Source organism: Pteronotus mesoamericanus, unplaced genomic scaffold (genome assembly GCF_021234165.1).
Source record: "Pteronotus mesoamericanus isolate MK-2021 breed Mesoamerican mustached bat unplaced genomic scaffold, CSHL_Meso_final contig_1193, whole genome shotgun sequence".
Taxonomy (NCBI): Eukaryota; Metazoa; Chordata; class Mammalia; order Chiroptera; family Mormoopidae; genus Pteronotus; species Pteronotus mesoamericanus.
Genome location: NW_026555039.1, coordinates 1538234 through 1556761, shown reverse-complemented (window position 1 = coordinate 1556761; position 18528 = coordinate 1538234). Strand labels below are relative to the sequence as shown.

The 18528-nt window shown below is 61.6% G+C and overlaps 1 protein-coding gene across 2 annotated transcripts; it reads right to left on the bottom strand.

Moving 5' to 3' along the window:
* Positions 1–2782: 2782 nt before the first annotated feature.
* Positions 2783–9012, bottom strand: CUNH1orf174 (chromosome unknown C1orf174 homolog). Of its 2 annotated transcripts, XM_054583354.1 has the most exons (4): positions 8914–9012; positions 5142–5252; positions 3896–4372; positions 2783–3371 (listed from the first exon to the last, which is right to left on the bottom strand). In XM_054583354.1, the coding sequence occupies exons 1-4, from the start codon at positions 8926–8928 to the stop codon at positions 3261–3263; spliced, it is 714 nt and encodes a 237-aa protein (XP_054439329.1). In that variant the 5' UTR covers positions 8929–9012; the 3' UTR covers positions 2783–3260. The 2 variants fall into 2 exon arrangements, with proteins under 2 accessions (XP_054439329.1, XP_054439336.1); XM_054583361.1 differs by lacking the exon at positions 5142–5252.
* Positions 9013–18528: the final 9516 nt, after the last annotated feature.

Sequence of the window (18528 nt, the reverse complement as noted above, 5' to 3'; positions counted from 1 at the left end):
AGAGGCAGGACGCTGCCCGTTCAGGGCACAAGCGGCCGAACTCGGCGGTGCGGCTGGTGGCTTGGGAAAGACCACAAGTGTGTCACACATGTGTTAGTGTGTGCAGACAGCATGTCTGTGAACAGCAGTAATTCTGGGGATGGTGGGCACGACTGGGTTTCAAAGGGCCGATTCTGCAAGCCACGCGCTCCTTGATGCGCTTGGCCCTCTGACCCGCGGGCTGCGCGCTGCGGTCTGGCGTCCTCCACGCGGAGGGCAGCTATGCAGGCCACTCCTCGCCATTTGCCTCAGGGACTTGAGTGCCTTCGGGTTTTGGGTGGGACGGGGTGCCCTGCGGGAACCAATGGATGACTACTTGAAATTTTTAAAATGAGCCATTTATTTTATAATTTTTAAAAGTTTATTTTTTACATTTTGTAACATTTGCATTTTCACATTTACTGTAAAATCACAAAAGTTTTCCATAAATCGACATGTTGAAAAAGTTTGTATTCATTGAAAATGATGGACATGAGAATAAAAATAAGGAGTCAGAGTGATCTTTTAAAAGCAGACCCTTTGGTGGACTGAGCAAAGGCTTGTGAACCAAAAGGTTGCTGGTTCGATTCCCCATCAGGGCATGTGCCTGGGTTGCGGGCCAGGTCCCCAGTGGGGGGTGTGCGAGAGGCAACAGATTGATGTATCTCTCACATATTGATGTTTCTCGCTCCCTCTCTTCCCCTCTCTAAAAGTAAATAAAATCTTAAAAAAAAAGCTGACCCAAATTGTCCCACTGTCCTCAAAGAAACACAAGACTACCTTGCACTGAGCTGCTGGCTGGTGTGGAATGTTAGGAGCCTCACCCCACCCCCGGGCTGGGATGCCTGCGGCTCCTCCCAGGCCCTGGGTGCAGGGGTGCAGGGCAGCCGCCGGGCGGGGGGTCCCTCTGCTCCCTGGCTGGGTTGGGGCGGTGGCCGTTCCGTGCCCCGGTCCTGGAAGCACAGCTGCAAGCATGCCTTGGCCACATACTTTCTTGGCAGCGGGGGCTCTGAGCGGAGTTAGGGCGGACTGTGCCCCGCTCAGGGTAGGAGTGACCGTGCTTCCCGCGCGGCGGCTAGACGCGCAGGGAGGTGGCTTCCCCCCAGCGGCTCCGTGCCTGGCTGCGCATCACTTTGCAAAGACTGGCCCCGGTGTCTCCGTCCCCTGGGGAGACCATATCACAGTGCGAGGTGCTCCTCCCTCGACCCCAGGGGGCTGAGAGGTGGGGCCCGAGAGGTGGGGCCCGGGAGGCGCGGCCTGCAGGGCTGGGGCAGCTGGGGGTGCTGCGCCTGGTGACCCCCGCTGGCACTGTGGAGGGCAGCGGGGCCCCCGCCGTGTGGCCCTCCCTGCCGCGTGGCCCCTGCCCCCACAGACAGGCTCCTGGCTTACTGTCCCAGGGCAGGCTCCCCGTGCGGAGAGGCGTGCAGGGCCAGGCGGGGGCGGCGCGCAGGTGTGGGGCTCTCCAGGCTCCTGCCTCCCCACAAGCTCACCCGCTGGCCTGGCCGGGGCGGTCCTGCCCTCCAGGGCCTCCTGCGGCTTCAGCACCAAGTCGTGCTGAGTCCTTGGCCGCTGGCCACTGATTCAATCTCCAGCGCCTTCCCCTCTGGAGGTCCAGGGGCAGGCCCGAGTGTCCCGGCCTGGAACGATGGGGCGGTTCTGTGGGCAACCAGTGCCCGCCCCCCCCTCCCCCAGGCTCCCAAAGCCGCCGCATCAACAGGACAGCACTCAGCTCTGGGGAGGCCCCAGGGCCTCCGCAGAGCTGTGCCCTGGCAGCCGGTGAAGACGCTGTACACGGAAGGTGCCAGACAGCGCCTGCCTGCCTCCCGGGGGCGGGAGCGGGCGGGGGGGGGTGGCGGGGAGGGAGTGGGCCCCGCCCTCCCAGGACCGGCAGGGCCGCGGCTGCTTTCTCCACTAAGCTCCAAATGTTTTATTTCATTTTATGTATTTATTTTGTTAAACCTTTTTTTTGGACAGAGGAAGGGGGAGAGAGACAAACGTCAGTCTGTTGTTCTGTTAGGCAGGATAGACGGCAAACCAAGGCAGGGAGGAGGGAGACCCGTCTCACCCACGGACCCAGGAGTCCCGAACCTGGTCCGATAGCAGTGCCGGGGGCTCCAACACCACAGGAAACGCCACACTGACCGGGGAGGAGGGTGCCCTTCAAATTCCACGTATCGTCCCCGCTGAGAGAGAAAGCCTCGAAACTCTGCTTTCAACCTGGAAAGGCCCACGGAGCCCAGTGGAAGCACCAACAGCGGTGGGTATTCGCCCCCCGCCCCCCGCGCCACCGGAAGCTGGTACTACCTGAGCACCGATCCATGTGTCGCCTCTCCAACCCAGACCCACCAGCTGTGTAAGTGCGTGAGTGCTCAGGACAAAGGTCTCTCAGCCTGGTGCTCTTGGCCCACCCGCCGCCCTGGCCTTTGGCCGCTCTTGCCTTTGCCTCCCTTACCCTGAACCTATGCCTTTCAACCGCAGCCCCCATGTTAACGAGGCCCCCATGAGAACGGATCACCCATGGACCCCGCTTCCACGCCAACAGACTCGTTGATCTGTAATTCCTTCCTGCACTGGCGAGGAGAAGAGTTTCTCCTGTAACGGCTCCATTTACTCATGTGCTCAGTGGATGCTTCTTGCATGTGCCCTGACCGGGAATTGAACCTACAACCTTGGCGTATCAGGACGCTCTAACCAGCTGAGCTATCGGGCCAGGGAGCTCCCAAACGTTTTAGAAGGAATACAGCTTCAGGGACATTAGGCTTCTTAAAATAGTTTCAAAATATAGTTTATTTCCCCCCACATGTATCATTCCCCCACAATGTCGAAGATAAACGTTAGCTTTGTACACGGAAATAAAGGCGGGTTCTTTAAGAACTGTCACTAAACCGACCACGAGAATGATCAAATTCTGACCATGGAAAATGAGCTTGCATGTTATCAAAACTAAAGAGCTTAGGCGAAGAGTTTTCTTTACAAATACGTCTGGTAGAGTCAGCCCCTGGCCGCCTCAAACCCTGCTCCCGCGTCGGTGCAGACCCGACAGGGGCTGGCCTTCCTGCGAACCAACGAGGCAGCAGCTTGCGCCCTCGGGGCGGTTTCGTTCTGGGGAGAGCCTGCCCCCAGGAAGTGGGATTCAGGACCCATCTTCTTGGGGATAAATTTTGTAAGCCTCCTGATTTACGGAACTGTCAGTTGTTAACGGCACTAAGTATGCAAAGAAGTCGGCGTGTGTCTTTTATTCCCTACATTTCTGCATCCTCCTCCTCCTCCTCGTCATCTTTGGCTCTGAAATGCATTTTCCTGAACTCTCGCCTGCTCACCGACGGACAGGACGAAGACGCGGGCGGGAGGTCCTTGGGGGGAAGAGAACACGCCATCGTCAGTCACCGAGGACCCTCTCCCTGCGGGGGCGCCTGCACCGTCCCCAGCTCAGCGCCCCCAGCTCAGCGCCGCCTGCAGATGGCGGGGGCTGAGTTGCAGCTCGCTGCTCCCCGGGCGAGGGCCGCATCCACAGGGAGGGAGGGAGGGAAAGGGGGACCAGCAAGCCTGGCAGGCATGGGGTGCTGCTCACACACACAGACAGGATTTCAGGACCCTGTGGGGAGGTCCAGAGGCACACAGCCCACACCCACCCACGCGGGGGGCCATGGTGACAAGTCTGAGCAGGGGCGGGGTGAGGGTGTGGGAGCGAGAGTGTGGGAGCGGGGCGGGGGGCCGTCCCAGTGAGCAACTGTTTCCTCCTCTCCTCCCCTCCTCCCGGGTCAAAATGAGGACCATGCCCTTGAGCTGTGCCAAGGCGGTGTTGACGTGCCGTCGCTGGGAGCGCAGCTGGACGGCAGAGGGGTCCCCGAGGCGGGGAGCGCACCACCAGACTCACCTGCATCAGCTCCACGTTGCCGAAGAACCGGCTCACCGGCATCGGCTGGTTGCTGTCATCGTCCAGGAAGACGCTGCTGTCCATGTGGAGCGGCGGCGCCCGGGCCTGCTCGGTCTCCGGCGCGGACCCCCCCACTGTGGCGGGGCCGCTGTTCAGCCCCGTGCCCGGCGGGGTGCCGGACGGGCCGTCTTCAGTCCTCGCTGAGCAAGCACCGCTCACAACTCGGCCGTGACCGAAGGGGAGGCCTGTGGTCCCCCGCGGGGCGCAGGCGCCGGCTTCCTTTCCCGGGGGCGACGGGCCTTCGTCAGCCAGCTCCAGGGCCTCACTCTTACAAGGGGCCTCCGGTGGCGCCCCGGGCAGGGTGGCGCTCTCGCTCTTGGGGACCAGTTTCTGTAATTCCGATTTCACAAGATGGCCCTTGTCACACTTGAACTTCTTGGAAGTTCGCCTGTCCGTGGCTTTGTGCGACGAGGAAGTCTGTCGAGGAAGAAAAACGTCGGGGAGAAGCAGACCCGTCGAGATTCCCGACGCTCGCGTTCCTCACACCTGAAACCTGGGACGCGCTGAGCCCGGCCTCTGCGGTAGGGTCAGGGCCGGGCCACTGCCTGCCACCCCAGGTGCAGCTGGGGAAGGGCCCAGACAACCCCCGACATGCCTCCCACACCTGCTGTGTTCTCGAGGCATCGATTTCCTGAGGCAGAGTCAAAAGCACGCATGGTCAGATCACAAACTGGTCATAAAAGGACCGTTTCTGTTCATTTCTGTGGCGCAGGAGCCGCGTGCAGGTAGGGACAGAGTGGTGGCCGGAGCTTGACGCTAACTCCCGCCGGATGTCACAGGCCGCACTCCAGGGGCGAGGCTCTGCTGGCTGCTGGCGTCGGACCGGGTCCCAGCCTCGCCGAGGCCAGCCGACCCGATGCGGCTCTGGGACAAGGGCCGCTCAGCAGCCACAGCCGCGCTGCAGGCCAGGGACATGGGCCCCGCTCCAGCCCACTCGGCCTTGCTCCCGCGTCCGCAGGGCTGGACAGGAGGGCGCTATGCCACTGACACTCAAAGGGCAGCACTGGAGGAGCCAGGGCCCGAGACGCGCCTGCAGGCGGGCGACCCTCCCCAAGCGCAGCCCTGGACCCGAGGGCTCCGGCAGCCCCGCCCCTCGCTCTGGGCCACGACGGCGCACCCGAGGGTGGACAGGGCACGGACGCGGACCCCGCGCCCACACCCTGGCGTCTTCGTGCACGAGGCTCACCTGACATGCCGTCCTGGCAGACGAGGCGATCCTGGCTTCCTGGGCGGAGGCCAACCTGGCCGCGCAGCTCCGGGCTCTCAGGCGCGCCGAGGACCGCACCCCTGCTGTGAGCTAGACCGGAGGCACGGTGGCCGTCAGACGCCGCGCTCTCAGGGCCTGGGTGCGGAGGTGGGGCTTCCCAACTAGAGGGAACCTGAAGATGGTCCCTCCCGCCCCCCACATTTTTATCGTCATCATGAAAGGACACCTGTGGCCTAAGTGTGCGAACTCAAACAAAGCTCTGGGTTTACGATGCGAGATCTACTCTCCCCGCTGTCCGGGCAGCTCGGCGCCGCCCTGCCCCTTGTCGCAGGTTTCCGGGAACCTCCGTTTTTAAGGTGATGGCTGGGAATAAGCAGCACAGAGCCTGCCTCAGAAAGTTCTCAAACTTCTGTGTGTGGCATCCGCGTTCCAGGTAAAAGGTAACATGAATAAACAAGCCGCCCCCCACCCTGTCACTTCCTCCCTGAAATTACAGGTAGAGTCCATCCTAATTCCATTGATTTAAAGTAACCAATGCCTGCCTGACAAACTCTAACAGCAAGAAACAGGTCCACCTCCACGTTACTCTGAATGCAAAGGGGAGTCTTCTAATAATGAGAGGAGTTAATCAAAGTGACAAAATGTAACATGATGCCACCTAGGGATAAGGCTAGGATTTAGGCACGAGGAGTCCCGCAGAGGTGCCCCTCCGCTCCCCTCGCGCTGAGCATCCGCGGCACGCCTGCCGCGGCTCGGCGCTGCCGGACGGCACTGTTAGCTGAGCCGCAGGCTTCGCTGGAGTTTCGGCTTTTTTCTCCCCGCGAGTTCCTGTTTCTGTCCCAGAATGGGTACCACATGCACACAGGAAAGGATGGCAGGAGTGATAAAGGCAGCAGCACAGGGACACTGTAGGGGACAGGCTTGGAAGCTCTCTTTGTGACGGGCCCCGGACTGTCACGGGGACAGAGGGAAGGCCACATGTTCACAAGAGATCAAAAAGGAAAGAGGCGACTTGAGACTTTGTGACAATAGCATCGCACCCACCCCCACTGTGGCCCGCGACGCTCACCAGGCTGCTGCCACCGCCCGCCTCTCCTGAGCCCTCAGCTCCTGCGGGGCGGGGGGGGGGGGTCATGCAGAGAGGTCTGTCCCTGTCCCAGCTACACAGAGCCCTGGCTCAGAGATTTTGCCTGGAGAACAGGCAGCATCAAAACAGAGAGCTCTTAACCTCCTCCCGAGAGGAGCCGACTCCCTCGGCGGGGAGCGTGGGGGGGAGAGGCAGCTGGGTCTGTCCTGGGAGAGGACGGGAGGGCACAGCGGGAGCAGCTCTCGGGCCAGAGCAGCAGCAGAAGCAGACAGCTGACCCTGGAGGCCATTCTTACCGAGAAGCTGGGAATGTGACGGACATACAGTTTATTATGCCTGGGGCCACAGTTGGAAACAACTGGCAATCAGCTGCCAATGAACGGAGTTCCCGGCTGGGCGGTTAGAGCGGGACAGAGAGCCCCCTGAAGTCACTGTCATCCCAGGGCAAGTGTGGGCAGACGCGGCACTGTCCTGCGGTGATGGTGAGGGGAACAGACCCTGATAGAATAGCCCACTAAGTCACTAAACAAACAAACAGCATATTAACAACAACAAGCCCTGCGGGCCCGGCATGGGTACCCAGAGTTGCTACAATGTATTATCTAAAATGTCCAGTTTCAACCAAAACTATGAAGCATGGAGGGGGGGGCAGGAGGGCAGACAGCACTGCCTGTGGGGTGGCCGGGCCCTCGGTTTCTCAGGAAGGGTTCAGGTGCCCCTGTACACGTGCCAAAAAGAGGTAACAGAAAGCAGGATTAAAAAGCAGGATTTGATGATGATGTCGCATCCATTAGAAAATATCAATAAAAATACAGTTATTAAACAAACCAAATATAAGTTCCATAGTTGAGAAGTATGACTAAAACCAAACATCCAGCAGAGGGCTCAGCAGTAGGAACGGAGCGGTGCGGATCCGCGAGCCTGAAGCAGGCTGATGGCGCCGCCAGGCAGAGCGGGGAGGGACCGAGGGAACACGGAGCCGCGGAGGACGCTGGGCGCCGCTAAGGGAGCCGCCGCACGCGCAGTGGCGACACCGGGAGGAACGGGCGCAGAGGAGCGGCGAGGCGGTCGGGAGAGAACGGGAGAAACCCTCGTTTCCTAAGGAACACCGCCTCCGCGCCCAGGGGCCGCAAGGAGCTGCATTCCAAGCGGGGAAACGCAGACACCCACCGACGCATCACTGCGAACATGCTGAGAGGCAAACACGAGGAGAAAAGGCAAAAAGCAGAAAGAGGAAAAAGACTCGTGACTTACCAGGGAAGCCCAATAAGCAAGCGGCTGACTTATCAGCAGAAACAGCGGAGGCAGGACCGCAGTGGGTGTATTCAAATATAGTCAAAGCTCACACACAAACTGGCAACCCAGAGTCCTAGGATCCAACAAACCCACCCTTCATAAATGAAGGCAAAACAGACACTCCGGGGAAATCCACCGAGAGAACGTGTGGCAGCAGAACCATCTTACAGGAAGTATAACGGAAGGTCTCCGGCGACATCAAGCGATCCCTGGTGGCAACCCGAATCCGAAGGGGAAAAGCCAGCGCCGGGGCTCACAACTGTGTCCTCGCAGAAGACGGTCCGAATGCAGAGCAATGCCTTGACGAGCAATCACACACGACAAGGACACAGCAACACGGACGCAGCGCCTGCGAACACGCGCCGCAGCCGCGACGGCCGCACGGCGGCGCCGGCCGATGCAAAGCGCTGCAGGTGAGGACGCCCCCCGACAGCGTCCTCGCTGGGCACGTAGCACCAACGTAACATTTACTAAGACACACTCAGGCGGCAGGGAAGAAGCCAGAGCAACACAGCGCCCTCACTCGCGAACCTGTGGAATTACGCGGGGACGCATCTGACGCTCAGTCTTCCTGCCTTTATGGCGAAGGGGTTCAGCCGAGAGCGAGAGCGAGGACGGGAAAGGGATTTTGTAAACTGGTGAAAAGCGTCCGCAGACGGCACCGCTACATCAGAACACATTCGCGTTAACCCCCTTTCACGAGGACCCTAACGAGCAGAGAGTGCAGCGGGTACACAAGTAAAATGGCAAACGCGCCTCCGGCCGTGCCCGTAGCGCCAACCTGGGTGCGCCGGCCGAGCCAAGGGGCAGGGCTGCCGGCGGGAGGCGGCCGCCACACGCCGGGCCCAGCTGCGCGCTGTCCTCGCGGGGTACTTCGGGGTCAGCCAGGCACGGCTGCGGGAGCCTGGGTCCCAGCCCCTTGCCTTGGGCTACACCGCGCGCCGATAACCAGGTGCCAGGAACTGGTGCCCCTTTATTCTCACCCCTCTCTGGGGTGGATGCCACTTCCCCCCACTGTGCACAGGGGGTAACCGGGCTTGCGCGGCGGAAACAGAATAACATGCCCCGTGGCCTAGCAGAGCCAAAAAAGAAAAAAGCCTGGAGTCCAGACCAGTTCCGGAGAGGGAGCCCCATCCTGGGAATCGGCCTGACAGCCCCGTGACAGAGGGCGGGGTCTGAAGCCCCCAGCCGTGGGCGTGGCCTGGGAGTCCCCCTCCAAGGGGCGTGACCCGAGAGCTCACCGGGACCGGGCGCAGGCAGAGGTCGTCCCGCGGCTCGAGGCGTCCCTCAGCTTCCCGGGCAACCGGCGGCCGGAGCCCCCGCCTCCCCCGACCCTGCTCCCGCCCGGCTCCGGCCACGGCCCCCTCACCTTCCGGCTCCTCATGAGTGTGAGAGGCGCACCACCGCCCCCAGCAACACCGCCAGGCCTCCTCGCTCAGTCCTAACGCTTCCCAGCGCCGCGGCAACCCTCAGGCTCTTGGCCCGCGCAGTGGCGTCTGACGTCACCAGAGGTGTGGCCAATCACAGCCCGGAGGCTTCGGGCAGGTGACCCAACAAAGCGGGCGCCGTACGTAGCGGGCTGTGGCGGCCATGTTTGTAAGGGGCACTTCTGTAGCTGCCTGTGGGGCCGCCACGTTTAAGAGGGGCGGCAGCCATCTCTGGGACGGGCAGCTCCCTTGAAGTCCCCCGGGCGCGTGTCTGGAGGAGAGCGGGCATTGACCGCGGAGCGCTGCCAGGCCTCTTCTTCGTAGCGCCGTGAGCAGTGCTGGAACCCCGGGGCCCCGACGCCGGGCCGAAGCTGCCTTCCCTTGTAGCGGGGACGGAGAGTCCGGCGTGTCCGGGAGGTCCTGCATCTCTTGCTGGTGGACCTTGCCCAGAGGGGCTCATCGCCCCGGGCCCCGCGGGCAGGCGAGGTTCAGCGGGCCGTGCAGGGCGCGTTGGTGCGACCTGGCCCGGGGCAGCGAGGTGGCCGCACGAGTGAACCCAGCCTTTTCTTTGACCTTGCGGGAGAGGACCACAGCGGCTCCTTCCTGTATCTGGCCCCCTCCCCTAGCAACGGCCACTTTCTTCCTGGTGTTCCCTTAAAAATAAAAGACCTTTCAAAGTGAGAGACAACCAGCGTTTCTTTGAGATCAAAGAATGGCTCTTTGGGAAGCGCTGATTCAAAGAGTGTTGGTATTGGCAACAAAGGCGGAAGGGAAGGGCAACAATGACATCGGCAGAAGGAAGACAAGCCTGCAGGTGCAGATAAGCTGACACAGGGACGCACATTCCAAACAGCGCTTTAAATTCCCAGTCCCCCAGTCACCAGCTCCGTCGTCAACGTATCTGCTTCCTCGTTATCTTTGCAAACAGTTCTTTGGAACATGTGCTTGGGCCCAGTCCAAAGGTTATTTTGCCCTGTTTCGACATCCCCAAAGGCTTGAGACATAAGGCCTGCGAGGCAGTTTCTCCGTGTTGAAAGAGGCTCTGTTTATGTTATTTCTTACAGGATGGAGGGGGGGGGTGGTCGGGGGGCCAGCCCCTTCACCCTGCATCACTCTGCATGTCTGCTCTGTCTCCGTGGGAGCAGGTCATGGGGGGCCGCCCGGCCGCCTTTCCAGAGCCCCTGGCCAGGTGCTGCCTCCTGCCAGACCAGGGATGTGGCTGCTTCTCGGTATCTGAGACTTTCACAAAGGTGCAATCCTGCTTCACCCTGAGACACCGCAGGCCGCCGGCTCCTGGGCTCTAGGACGTGCCTCAGAAAAGGGCAGGGTGGGCTGCAGAGCCCTTGTGGGCTGAAGGACACCCCCCTCCCTGTGACCACAGACGGGCTGGCTGCTTCTCCAGGAACCAGCCGCGTGCTTTGCAAATCAATGAGCGCGGTGCTTCCTTTTTTATGCCTTTCTTTGCAGGTGAGGACACTTAAATCAGGCAGTTTTGTCAGAAGCATTAGGTTTTCCAGTTAAAACTGTAAAGGTTGGAAAGTGAACTATGTTGCTCCGTGGCCTCATGTACCGCTTGGGGGTCCCTCTGCGCTTTGTTCCGCAGCGGAGGCGTGATTCATAGTCTCTTCTGAAGGCATTAATGTTCTCTGCTCGTAGGGAGGGACTCCCTCCAAGCCTGGAAATACAGCTGATGCCTCTTTTTAGTGCATAAAAAGTGAGAGTACTTAAGGATCAGCCTGTGTTTCTGCTGTGCAGACGGTCCTTCCATTAGATGGCACGTGGGGCTGCTCTTGGCAGCGTGTGAGGACCCATGCAGGCTTTGTGTGGACACACGCATGCACGCACACACACGAAGCCCCCTCCCGGCCGTGACAGCCTCTCCCCTCCCCGGCCCCGGCTTTCCCCGCGGTGCCTCCCATGGCGGACACGGAAGGGAGGTGCCACCTGTGGACCGGCAGGAGACCTGTTTGTAAGGGAACCGGTACACTGCTGGCCATTAAGAAAACAATAGAGCGATACCGTGTTGAACACCTAACCTGTCTCATTTTCACGGAAATTACCCTCATAATCAGCTGGGTTTGGCGGTTTTATTTTGGAACCCCTCCGAGCGCGGGGTTCTCGTAAAGCAGGCGCTGGTTGCCACCAGGCAGCAGTGGGACAGGGGGTGTCAATGAGCAGAGAAGCCCTGCTCCACTTACGTCTGCCTGGCCCCGGCCCCGGCCCCGGCCCCTTCGAGCCGCCCGGGGTTGAACGCCCCGGTCTCTGTGCACACGTGCGCTCTGCTCCCCGCTCGCGCCGCTTCCCAGCCCAGCTATGCGAGTGGCACTTCCAGCGGCTCAGGCCTGATGCCAGGGCCGCCGTTGAGGTCTCTGTCCTGCCCCACATCCAGTCAGCAGCTGTTCCTGCTGACTCTAGGCTGCAAAGCTCCACAGTTGTCTGCTCGGGCTCGCAGTGGCCCTGGCAGCTGGGCGGTCAGCTCAGCGGTGGCTGGGCTTCCTCTAAAGCTCCTTGGGGCTTCCCACCGCCTCCAGGATCGAGGCCGCCATCGCAACAGGACCTGTAAGGCCCAGCACAGTGCCGGGCGTGTAGCAGGTTCCCCATGAGTATCTGTGGAATGAGTGTAGAGGAGCTCCTAGGCGGTTGGCTCCCCCGCTTCCCCAGACGCGGCCCTCTGCCCTCCGCCTCTGCTGCGTGGGCTGCGCCCTCTCAGCCCTACGGGGCTGCGGAGCACCTTCCCACCTTGCACACTCTGTTCCCTCTGCCTGGAAAGCCGTCGCCTCCGCCCCCCCACCTTCAGACCTCAGTGCGGCTTCAAGTTGGTGTCCTGGGGGGCATTACCAGATCCCCACCCCCAATGAAACCTGCCGGTGTCTGCTTCCCACAGTCCTGAGGACGTGGGGGCAGGTGGGCTCTTCATTCGCTCCCTCACCACGTGCGCTGGCTCCCGTGTGGGCCTGGCCTGAGCCGGGCCTGGGCTCGCGGTGGTGGTGGTGCAGCCAGACGCAGGGCCGGCCGGCTTAGTGCTTTCTGTCCCACTAAGAGCCCCGCCTCAACGGGCGTTTGCGGGATCATCTCAGGAACGAATGGAAATCTGCAACGGTGACAAGAGCCACAGGGGAGGAGCCACATCCAGGGCAGCACACACTCCAGGTGTTGGACCTGCTCAGGGAGGGCAGGTGAGGCTCCTCGGAGGAAGGGACAGCGCAGGTGATCAGGGGGCACCTCTTCCGTGCAGGACCCAGAAGGAGGAAACAGGCAGGGGCACAGCGAGGACCTGATGGTCCGGCGGGGCCCCCGTGTGGGCAGGCGGTGGCCCTCCTGAGAGGCGGGGGCCCTGAGCTGGGGGAGGGGCCGTTCTGGAATCCGCTCACAGTCCCCCGCCCCCCAGGCCGACCCGTTGGGACGCACTTGACCCTGAGGGCACACACGACACAGAACCGCGGCGCACGCCTCTGCACGGCTCTTTGGGTGCTCACGCCCCCCAGTCCCCTTGTTCTTCCTGACCAGCTGCACCCGCTGCCCTTCCGAGGGCAGGGCCACAGGGACAGTGTCCTCATGGCGGCAGGCATCTACCTGTGAGGGCCTTGGTTGTGGTCGGTCCCCCACATGGAGGATAAGCTCCCTGAGAGCGGTGACTGTGTTTTGCTCACAAGCCCAGTCCTTGGACCCAGCGCAGTGGCTGGGACATTCTGGTGGCGAGAACATACACACGAGGAAATCAAGGGTTGAAGATTCCGAGGAAACTGTCTTCCCGCCCACGAGACAGCCCCTGCTTACGCGCCGCGTGTCTGCAGCCGAGTGCCTTCCGCGAGCACCGCAGGGCCGTCGGGAAAGTTGGGCGGGCGGTGCGTCGGCCGGGGCCGCCCCGGCCGGAGCACGTCTCCCTGCCGCCAGCGGACGGGGCCCCACAGGATGAGGGGTTGCCTCTGAGAAGCCGACCGTCTCTTTTTAAAGAAGGATGTGAGCATAGCTTTTCAAAAATGAGAGAAAAATCACAAGCCAGAAACAGAGAAGCTCACAGGAGGGCGTGGAGCGGCGGGAGCCCCACCCGCTGCCGCACGCACGGGACACGGAGCGGCTGCCGTGGGGGGCGGGCTGGCAGGTTGTCACAAAACCGAACATCCTCTCGCCACAGGGCGCAGCGGGCATGCTCCTTGGTATTTACCAAAATAAGTTGAAAACTCTCTGTGCACATAAAAACCTGCGCGTGGACGTACACGGCAGCTTCCTTCGCCATCGCCGCCACTTGGAGCAACCAGACGCCCTTCAGCAGGGGATGGGTGGATACGCTGCGGTCCAGCCGACGGTGGGACGCTACCGTGCGCTAAACAGGCGCGAGCCGGCAAGCCGTGCCAAGCGACGGGGGTGCCTGGGGCACCGAGTGCCGAGTGGCAGGTGACAACCTGAAAGGCTGCATCCTGTGCGTCCGCCGACGGGACGGTCTGGGAAAGGCCACGCCACGGCAACGGTGAAAAGCGCAGTGGTGGCCGGAGGAAGTTTAGGGAGCGAGACTGCTCCATCCGATGCTACGACGTGGCCACATGTCATTCTAAGCTTGTCCAAGCCCGCAGGCTGTCCGGCCCCAGGCGTGGCCCCTCATGCACACTGTGGACTGTCAGGGTGCTGACGTGTTCGTGTGGGCTCATTGCTGCGTCACGTGTCCCGTCGGCTGGGGGGTGTCGTCAGTGGGGGGCTGTGCACGTGCCGGGCAGCGGGCACGCGGCGCGTCTCTGTACCTTCCCCTCCATTCCGCTGCGAACCTAAAACCGGTCTAGAGAGCGAGTCTATTAAAAGATATGTGATGAATTTCAGCACTGATTAAAAAAAGAAAGTGCCTGCCGCCTGATTCTTAAATGTTCTCCTTCGATTGACCCGAATGGAAGTTTCCTTGCTCGTGAGCGGCCCTCCGCCCGGCCTGGCCGGACAGCCGCAGCCCTGCGGCGGGGCGGACGTCCACCGCGGGAAGGGCCTCGCGGGTCCACCCCGCCCCTCTGCGGGGCCCCGCCGGGCGCGAGGCGTCTTCGGGGCACGAGCCTGAGAAGGATGGGCGGGCGCAGAGCCCGCGGGGCCCGTGGCCCGCTGCTGCCGTGGCTGTCGGGATGTGCCCGCAGGGTCCCGAGGGACACAGGTGCTGAGCAGGACACGGCGTCTGTGGGGACGGCTGGTGCAGAAAGGTTTCGGAGGCAGCGGTGCCAGGGCGCGGAGACGAGGAGGGGCAGCGGGAGGGAGCGTGTGGGCGCCTGTGTGGCTGCGGCCGCTGCGGCCCCCACAGCCTCCCCGCCCCCCCCTCCCCCCGCTGCTGGCCTAACTCAGGGCGACTTTGGGCGCATCCCATAGTCCACGACAGGACAGCGTTTGCGAACAACGGGCCGTGCCCTGCTTCGGCTCTCTACCGCCTGCTGCGAACGGGGTTCCACGGCGGGTCCACCACGCGTGTCACGTGTCAGCGAGTCCGGCAGCAGCCGGAGCTTATTACCACAGCCAAACTCGCTGCTTCAGGGACGGACGGACAGCGGCCCGAGAGCGCCCTCCCGAGCTCACGGCTCGTCCTCTTTGCCCGTCGCAGGGACCTCGGAGGGTTGGTTGCTCGCTCAGAAATTCTTGACACTGCTTTTCCTCGTTTACTGGCCTTTTCATTCTTGGCTTCTGTCTCTTATCTGCCGTGAGTTGTGTGTGTTCTCAACATCTCCTTGTGCTTCCGTTTTTACTGCCGCGACTCCCAGTCGCTTTGGCACAGCGGCTGGGTGCGAACGGAGACCGGGGACAAGCCGGAGCCCGCCTACACGTGCCACTGACCCCGGACGAGTAGAAACACGCCAGGGTTAGCCAGGAGTTGTCTCCTGACTCCTCAACACGTGCAGAACGTCATCGTCCTTTTGTTTATTCATCAGACACGTCTCAGAGGGTCCGAAGGTTCCCGAGAAGCAAGCACAGACGCACCGCCGGGCAGCTGAACTTGGGGGCCCCCCCTGCTGTCTCAGTTCCCACACCAACAGCACCCCCACGTGGGTATCGATGAAGCCGCACTCAGCCGGCAGGAAACGTGGAGGCCGTGTGAGGTCCGGAGCTCCCTAGCCAGGGGCCACGTGCCGGGGACCTGCTCAGCGCTCGCGCTGTGGGGCAATCACCTGTCCAAAGCCCTTTGAATAAGGAACCCAAGACTTGCAGAGCCTGGCAAAGGCTAAATTTCCGGCTCAATGGAGGAACTGCTGCTTTCTGAGGTCCTCTGGGCAGGTGGGAGAGCCGCGCAGAAGAAAAGCCCTATTTTGAGAGCTCCCGGGCCACCAGCGGGGCCGGGGTGGGGTGGTGGAGGAGGGGCGGGGGCTGACGACCCCAGCAGACCGTGGGCCAGACCAGGGGGTCAGGCCCTCCGAGCAGGTTCACTTTGCCTTCCGCTCATGCAGGCATCTGGGCGCTGCCAGCCCTTTCGGCTCATTTGGCTAAACATCAGCGGCACGTTAGGGACAGCTGCCAAAAGAATGAGTTTTGCCCACCCATGTGACGATGGCTGCCTGGTGGCTGTTTCCCCCTGTGGCTGTGGGACGGCATGTGGTCTGTGTGCAGAAATGACAGTCTTTGGGGACTGTCTGTATTCCAGGCATTGCCTTCCTGGAAACCCTAGCACGTGTAGGACCTGCCACCACCAACGTGGGGGATGGCCACCCAGGAGCAGGCACAGTGACAGCTGTGCCGGTTCCCACGGACGTCACCCAGGACCACACCCAGCGAGGAGCATGCGTCACCGACCCCACGTCTCGGTCCAAGCCCACCTGGGGCCTCGTGGAGCACACCTTCACCCGATGTTAAGTCGGAGTTCCACGTGGGCTGCGCAGACAGCGAGCGGTGTGCGGTGTGCGGTGTGCGGTGGCCGCGTGCGCCCCGGCTGTCAGTCAGCGGGCGAGGCCCCGTGAGGCAACCAGCAGGCACGGGGTCCGCAGTGTGCCCCTCCCGGCGGCCTCAACCGCGTGGCAGATGAGCCATTAAAAGGCTCATCTCTGAGAGTGGGACTGGAGAGATCCGCAGCGGCGGCATTGGCTTCCGGGAAACGAGGCGCGGCTGCGGAGCCCCATTTCAGAACCACGTGGCTGGCCTCAGGGCAGGGCGGGGTATTCGATGGGGTGGGTGGTTAATGCACAAAAATGTAACTGACGCGTGTTTGCAGGTTGGCCAGACGGCTGCTCTGAGTGAACTGGGGTCATAAAGCGTCCCAGGGTCTGCCCTCCTCCATGGGCACAGAGAGCGGAGCGGCCAAGGCGTGACCGCGCTCCGTCGGCCGGCTCGCTGGCATGGGGCGTCCCTGACATCCCTGAGGGGCACCTGTGGGCTCAGGTCCCCGTGGCTGGTGTCCCCGTCACGCGGCTTCCTAAGAACCCAGAGCAGGCTCAGGTCGGAGATGCTGCGTGCCGGGAAAATGGCACCGCGTGTACGTGCGAGTGGAACGTCCATGGTCACCGTGGTCCCCTCACGGCAGCTCACAGGCGTGAGCAGAAGCCGGGAGCGTCGCCTGGCTGCCAGGGGTGGCTTTGCAGAGCCTGTCGCTGCCCGCGCACCCGGCTGCTGGAGCGAGTGCTGCTCTCCCCTCGTCTGCCCTGGCGCCTGCGCCCTCCCGCCTTCTCTCCAAAGTCGCCCACAAGTGGAAGGCAGGGCTGCCCAGTCACCTGGTCTCCACACGCAGCTCTCAGCTCGAGGGGTGTTGACTCAGGGACAGGAGTGGCTGACAGCCTGGGGGACGGTTTATGACGACCCGTCTGGAGTTCTGGGCGTTTCCAAGTTCACGCATTGGCATGAACTTAGAGGTGAGATGCCATTTCCCCCTGGACTTGCCAGTCCCAGGTTACATCCCAGACCCGGATCCATACCAGATCAGGAAGTTGGGGGGAGACATCCAATATCAGTTTCTCCCTACCCCCCGGACACACACACACACACACACACACACGCGCGCGCACACACAGAGGACACAGTCCACATGAGACCTCGCTGCACTTGCAAGTTCAAGGTGTCCCCAGCCACCCCCAGGTGTGCCGGCTCTGGAAGCACTCACAGAACCCACTGAGAGCTGCTCTCCCGCAGGTACGGCTTCATCTCGGGGGAGGCTGCAGCTTCGACTCGGCCAGAGGAAGAGGCGCAGAGTCCGGGAGGAGGGCCCAGGGCAGAGCCTCGGGGGCCCCCCGCAGGCCAGCACACGGTGCTCTCCGGGCAGCGACGTGTGGCGTCATGGGGGGAGGATCGCCGGCCAGAGGGCCTCCCCGGAGCCCCGGCGTCCCGCGTCCTTGTTCGGCGGGGCCCCATGACGGAGGCGTGATGGACGGCGGATCGATTGACAGTCGACTGATTGGTGATCGACTGCCCACATCTTTGAGCTCAGCTCCTGGTGACTGTCAGCCGTGACCCGATGCCTCACGCTAACTCGAGAGGCTCGTCTTTCTGGCACGGCCAGCCCTTCTCTGAGGCCACCGGGTGTGGCTGTCTCCCCGCGACGTCACATTACTGGGCTACCCAGGGTGACCCAAGATGCTGGGACAACAAAGGCACCTGACTCGGCCAGACGTCTCAGCGGGGACAAAGTCCAGATCAAATTCTTTGCACCCCTCCCCACACCCGGGGGGGAAAGAAACGTCCTGGAGGGTCTGGGACCCCTTCTTCACAGGCTGGTTGGAATGTTCTTCTCTCTTTTTCCCAGTTGCTGTTGAATTCCGCGGAACCAATGCCTGTTGTACGTACAAAGCGAAGATTTTAGAGAACATTTTTCCTCTCAGGAAAACAAAAAGGCACCCTGCCTTTTTCTCAGCGAGAGAGAAATGTTCTTTTGAATAATTTTTTAATTTGGCGATTTTTTTTTATTCTGTTGCTGTGAGGATGCAACCTTCCAGGGGAGAGGCCCACGGATAACGATGTTTTAATATGGGCGCCGCTCAGAAGCGAGGCCGGAGATGGCCCAGGGGCCACCGCAGAGCGGTGGCTTGTAAACAGCTCCCGCTGGTCTCACCATGATGGCGACAGCGGGTCCCCCGGCGGCGGAGCTCAGCCTTGTCCCTCCCCAGGACTGCAGGGTCCCAAGCGCGGCTCCTCCCTCGGGCCTGACCCAGGAGGACCCGGCCGCTTGTCCAGACCCGAGGCCAGCCTTGCCTGTCTAGTGAGAAATTAATTATCCATGTCACCGAAGAAATGCTGTCGTTCTTAGTGTTCATTTACTACCTGGAGTTTTAAGGTATTTCTTTCTTTTTTTAAATTTATTTATTTACTTTTAGAGAGAGGGGAAGGGAGGGAGAAAGAGAGGGAGAGAAACGTCAGTGTGTGGTGGCCTCTCGCGTGCCCGCTGCTGGGACCCGGCCCGCCACCCAGGCCTGTGCCCTGACTGGGACTCAAACCAGCGACCCTGCGGTTCACAGGCCGGCACTCGGTCCACTGAGCCACACCAGCCGGGGCTATTTATTTTTAATTTGCATTTCCCTAGTGACTTATGATGTGGAGCATCTTTTCATATGCTTACTTGTCATCTTCTTTGGTGAGGTGTCTCTTCAGAGCTCTCAGCTCATTTTTTAATTTTACTTTTA

What these genes read in the sequence shown, in the direction of transcription:
- CUNH1orf174 (XM_054583354.1), bottom strand. An exon ending in CTGCCAGGACGGCATGTCAG is followed by an intron (nt 4,373 to 5,141) that starts GTGAGCCTCGTG and finishes CTTCCTCGACAG; the next exon opens with ACTTCCTCGTCGCACAAAGC. An exon ending in GCAACGTGGAGCTGATGCAG is followed by an intron (nt 3,372 to 3,895) that starts GTGAGTCTGGTG and finishes CTTCCCCCCAAG; the next exon opens with GACCTCCCGCCCGCGTCTTC.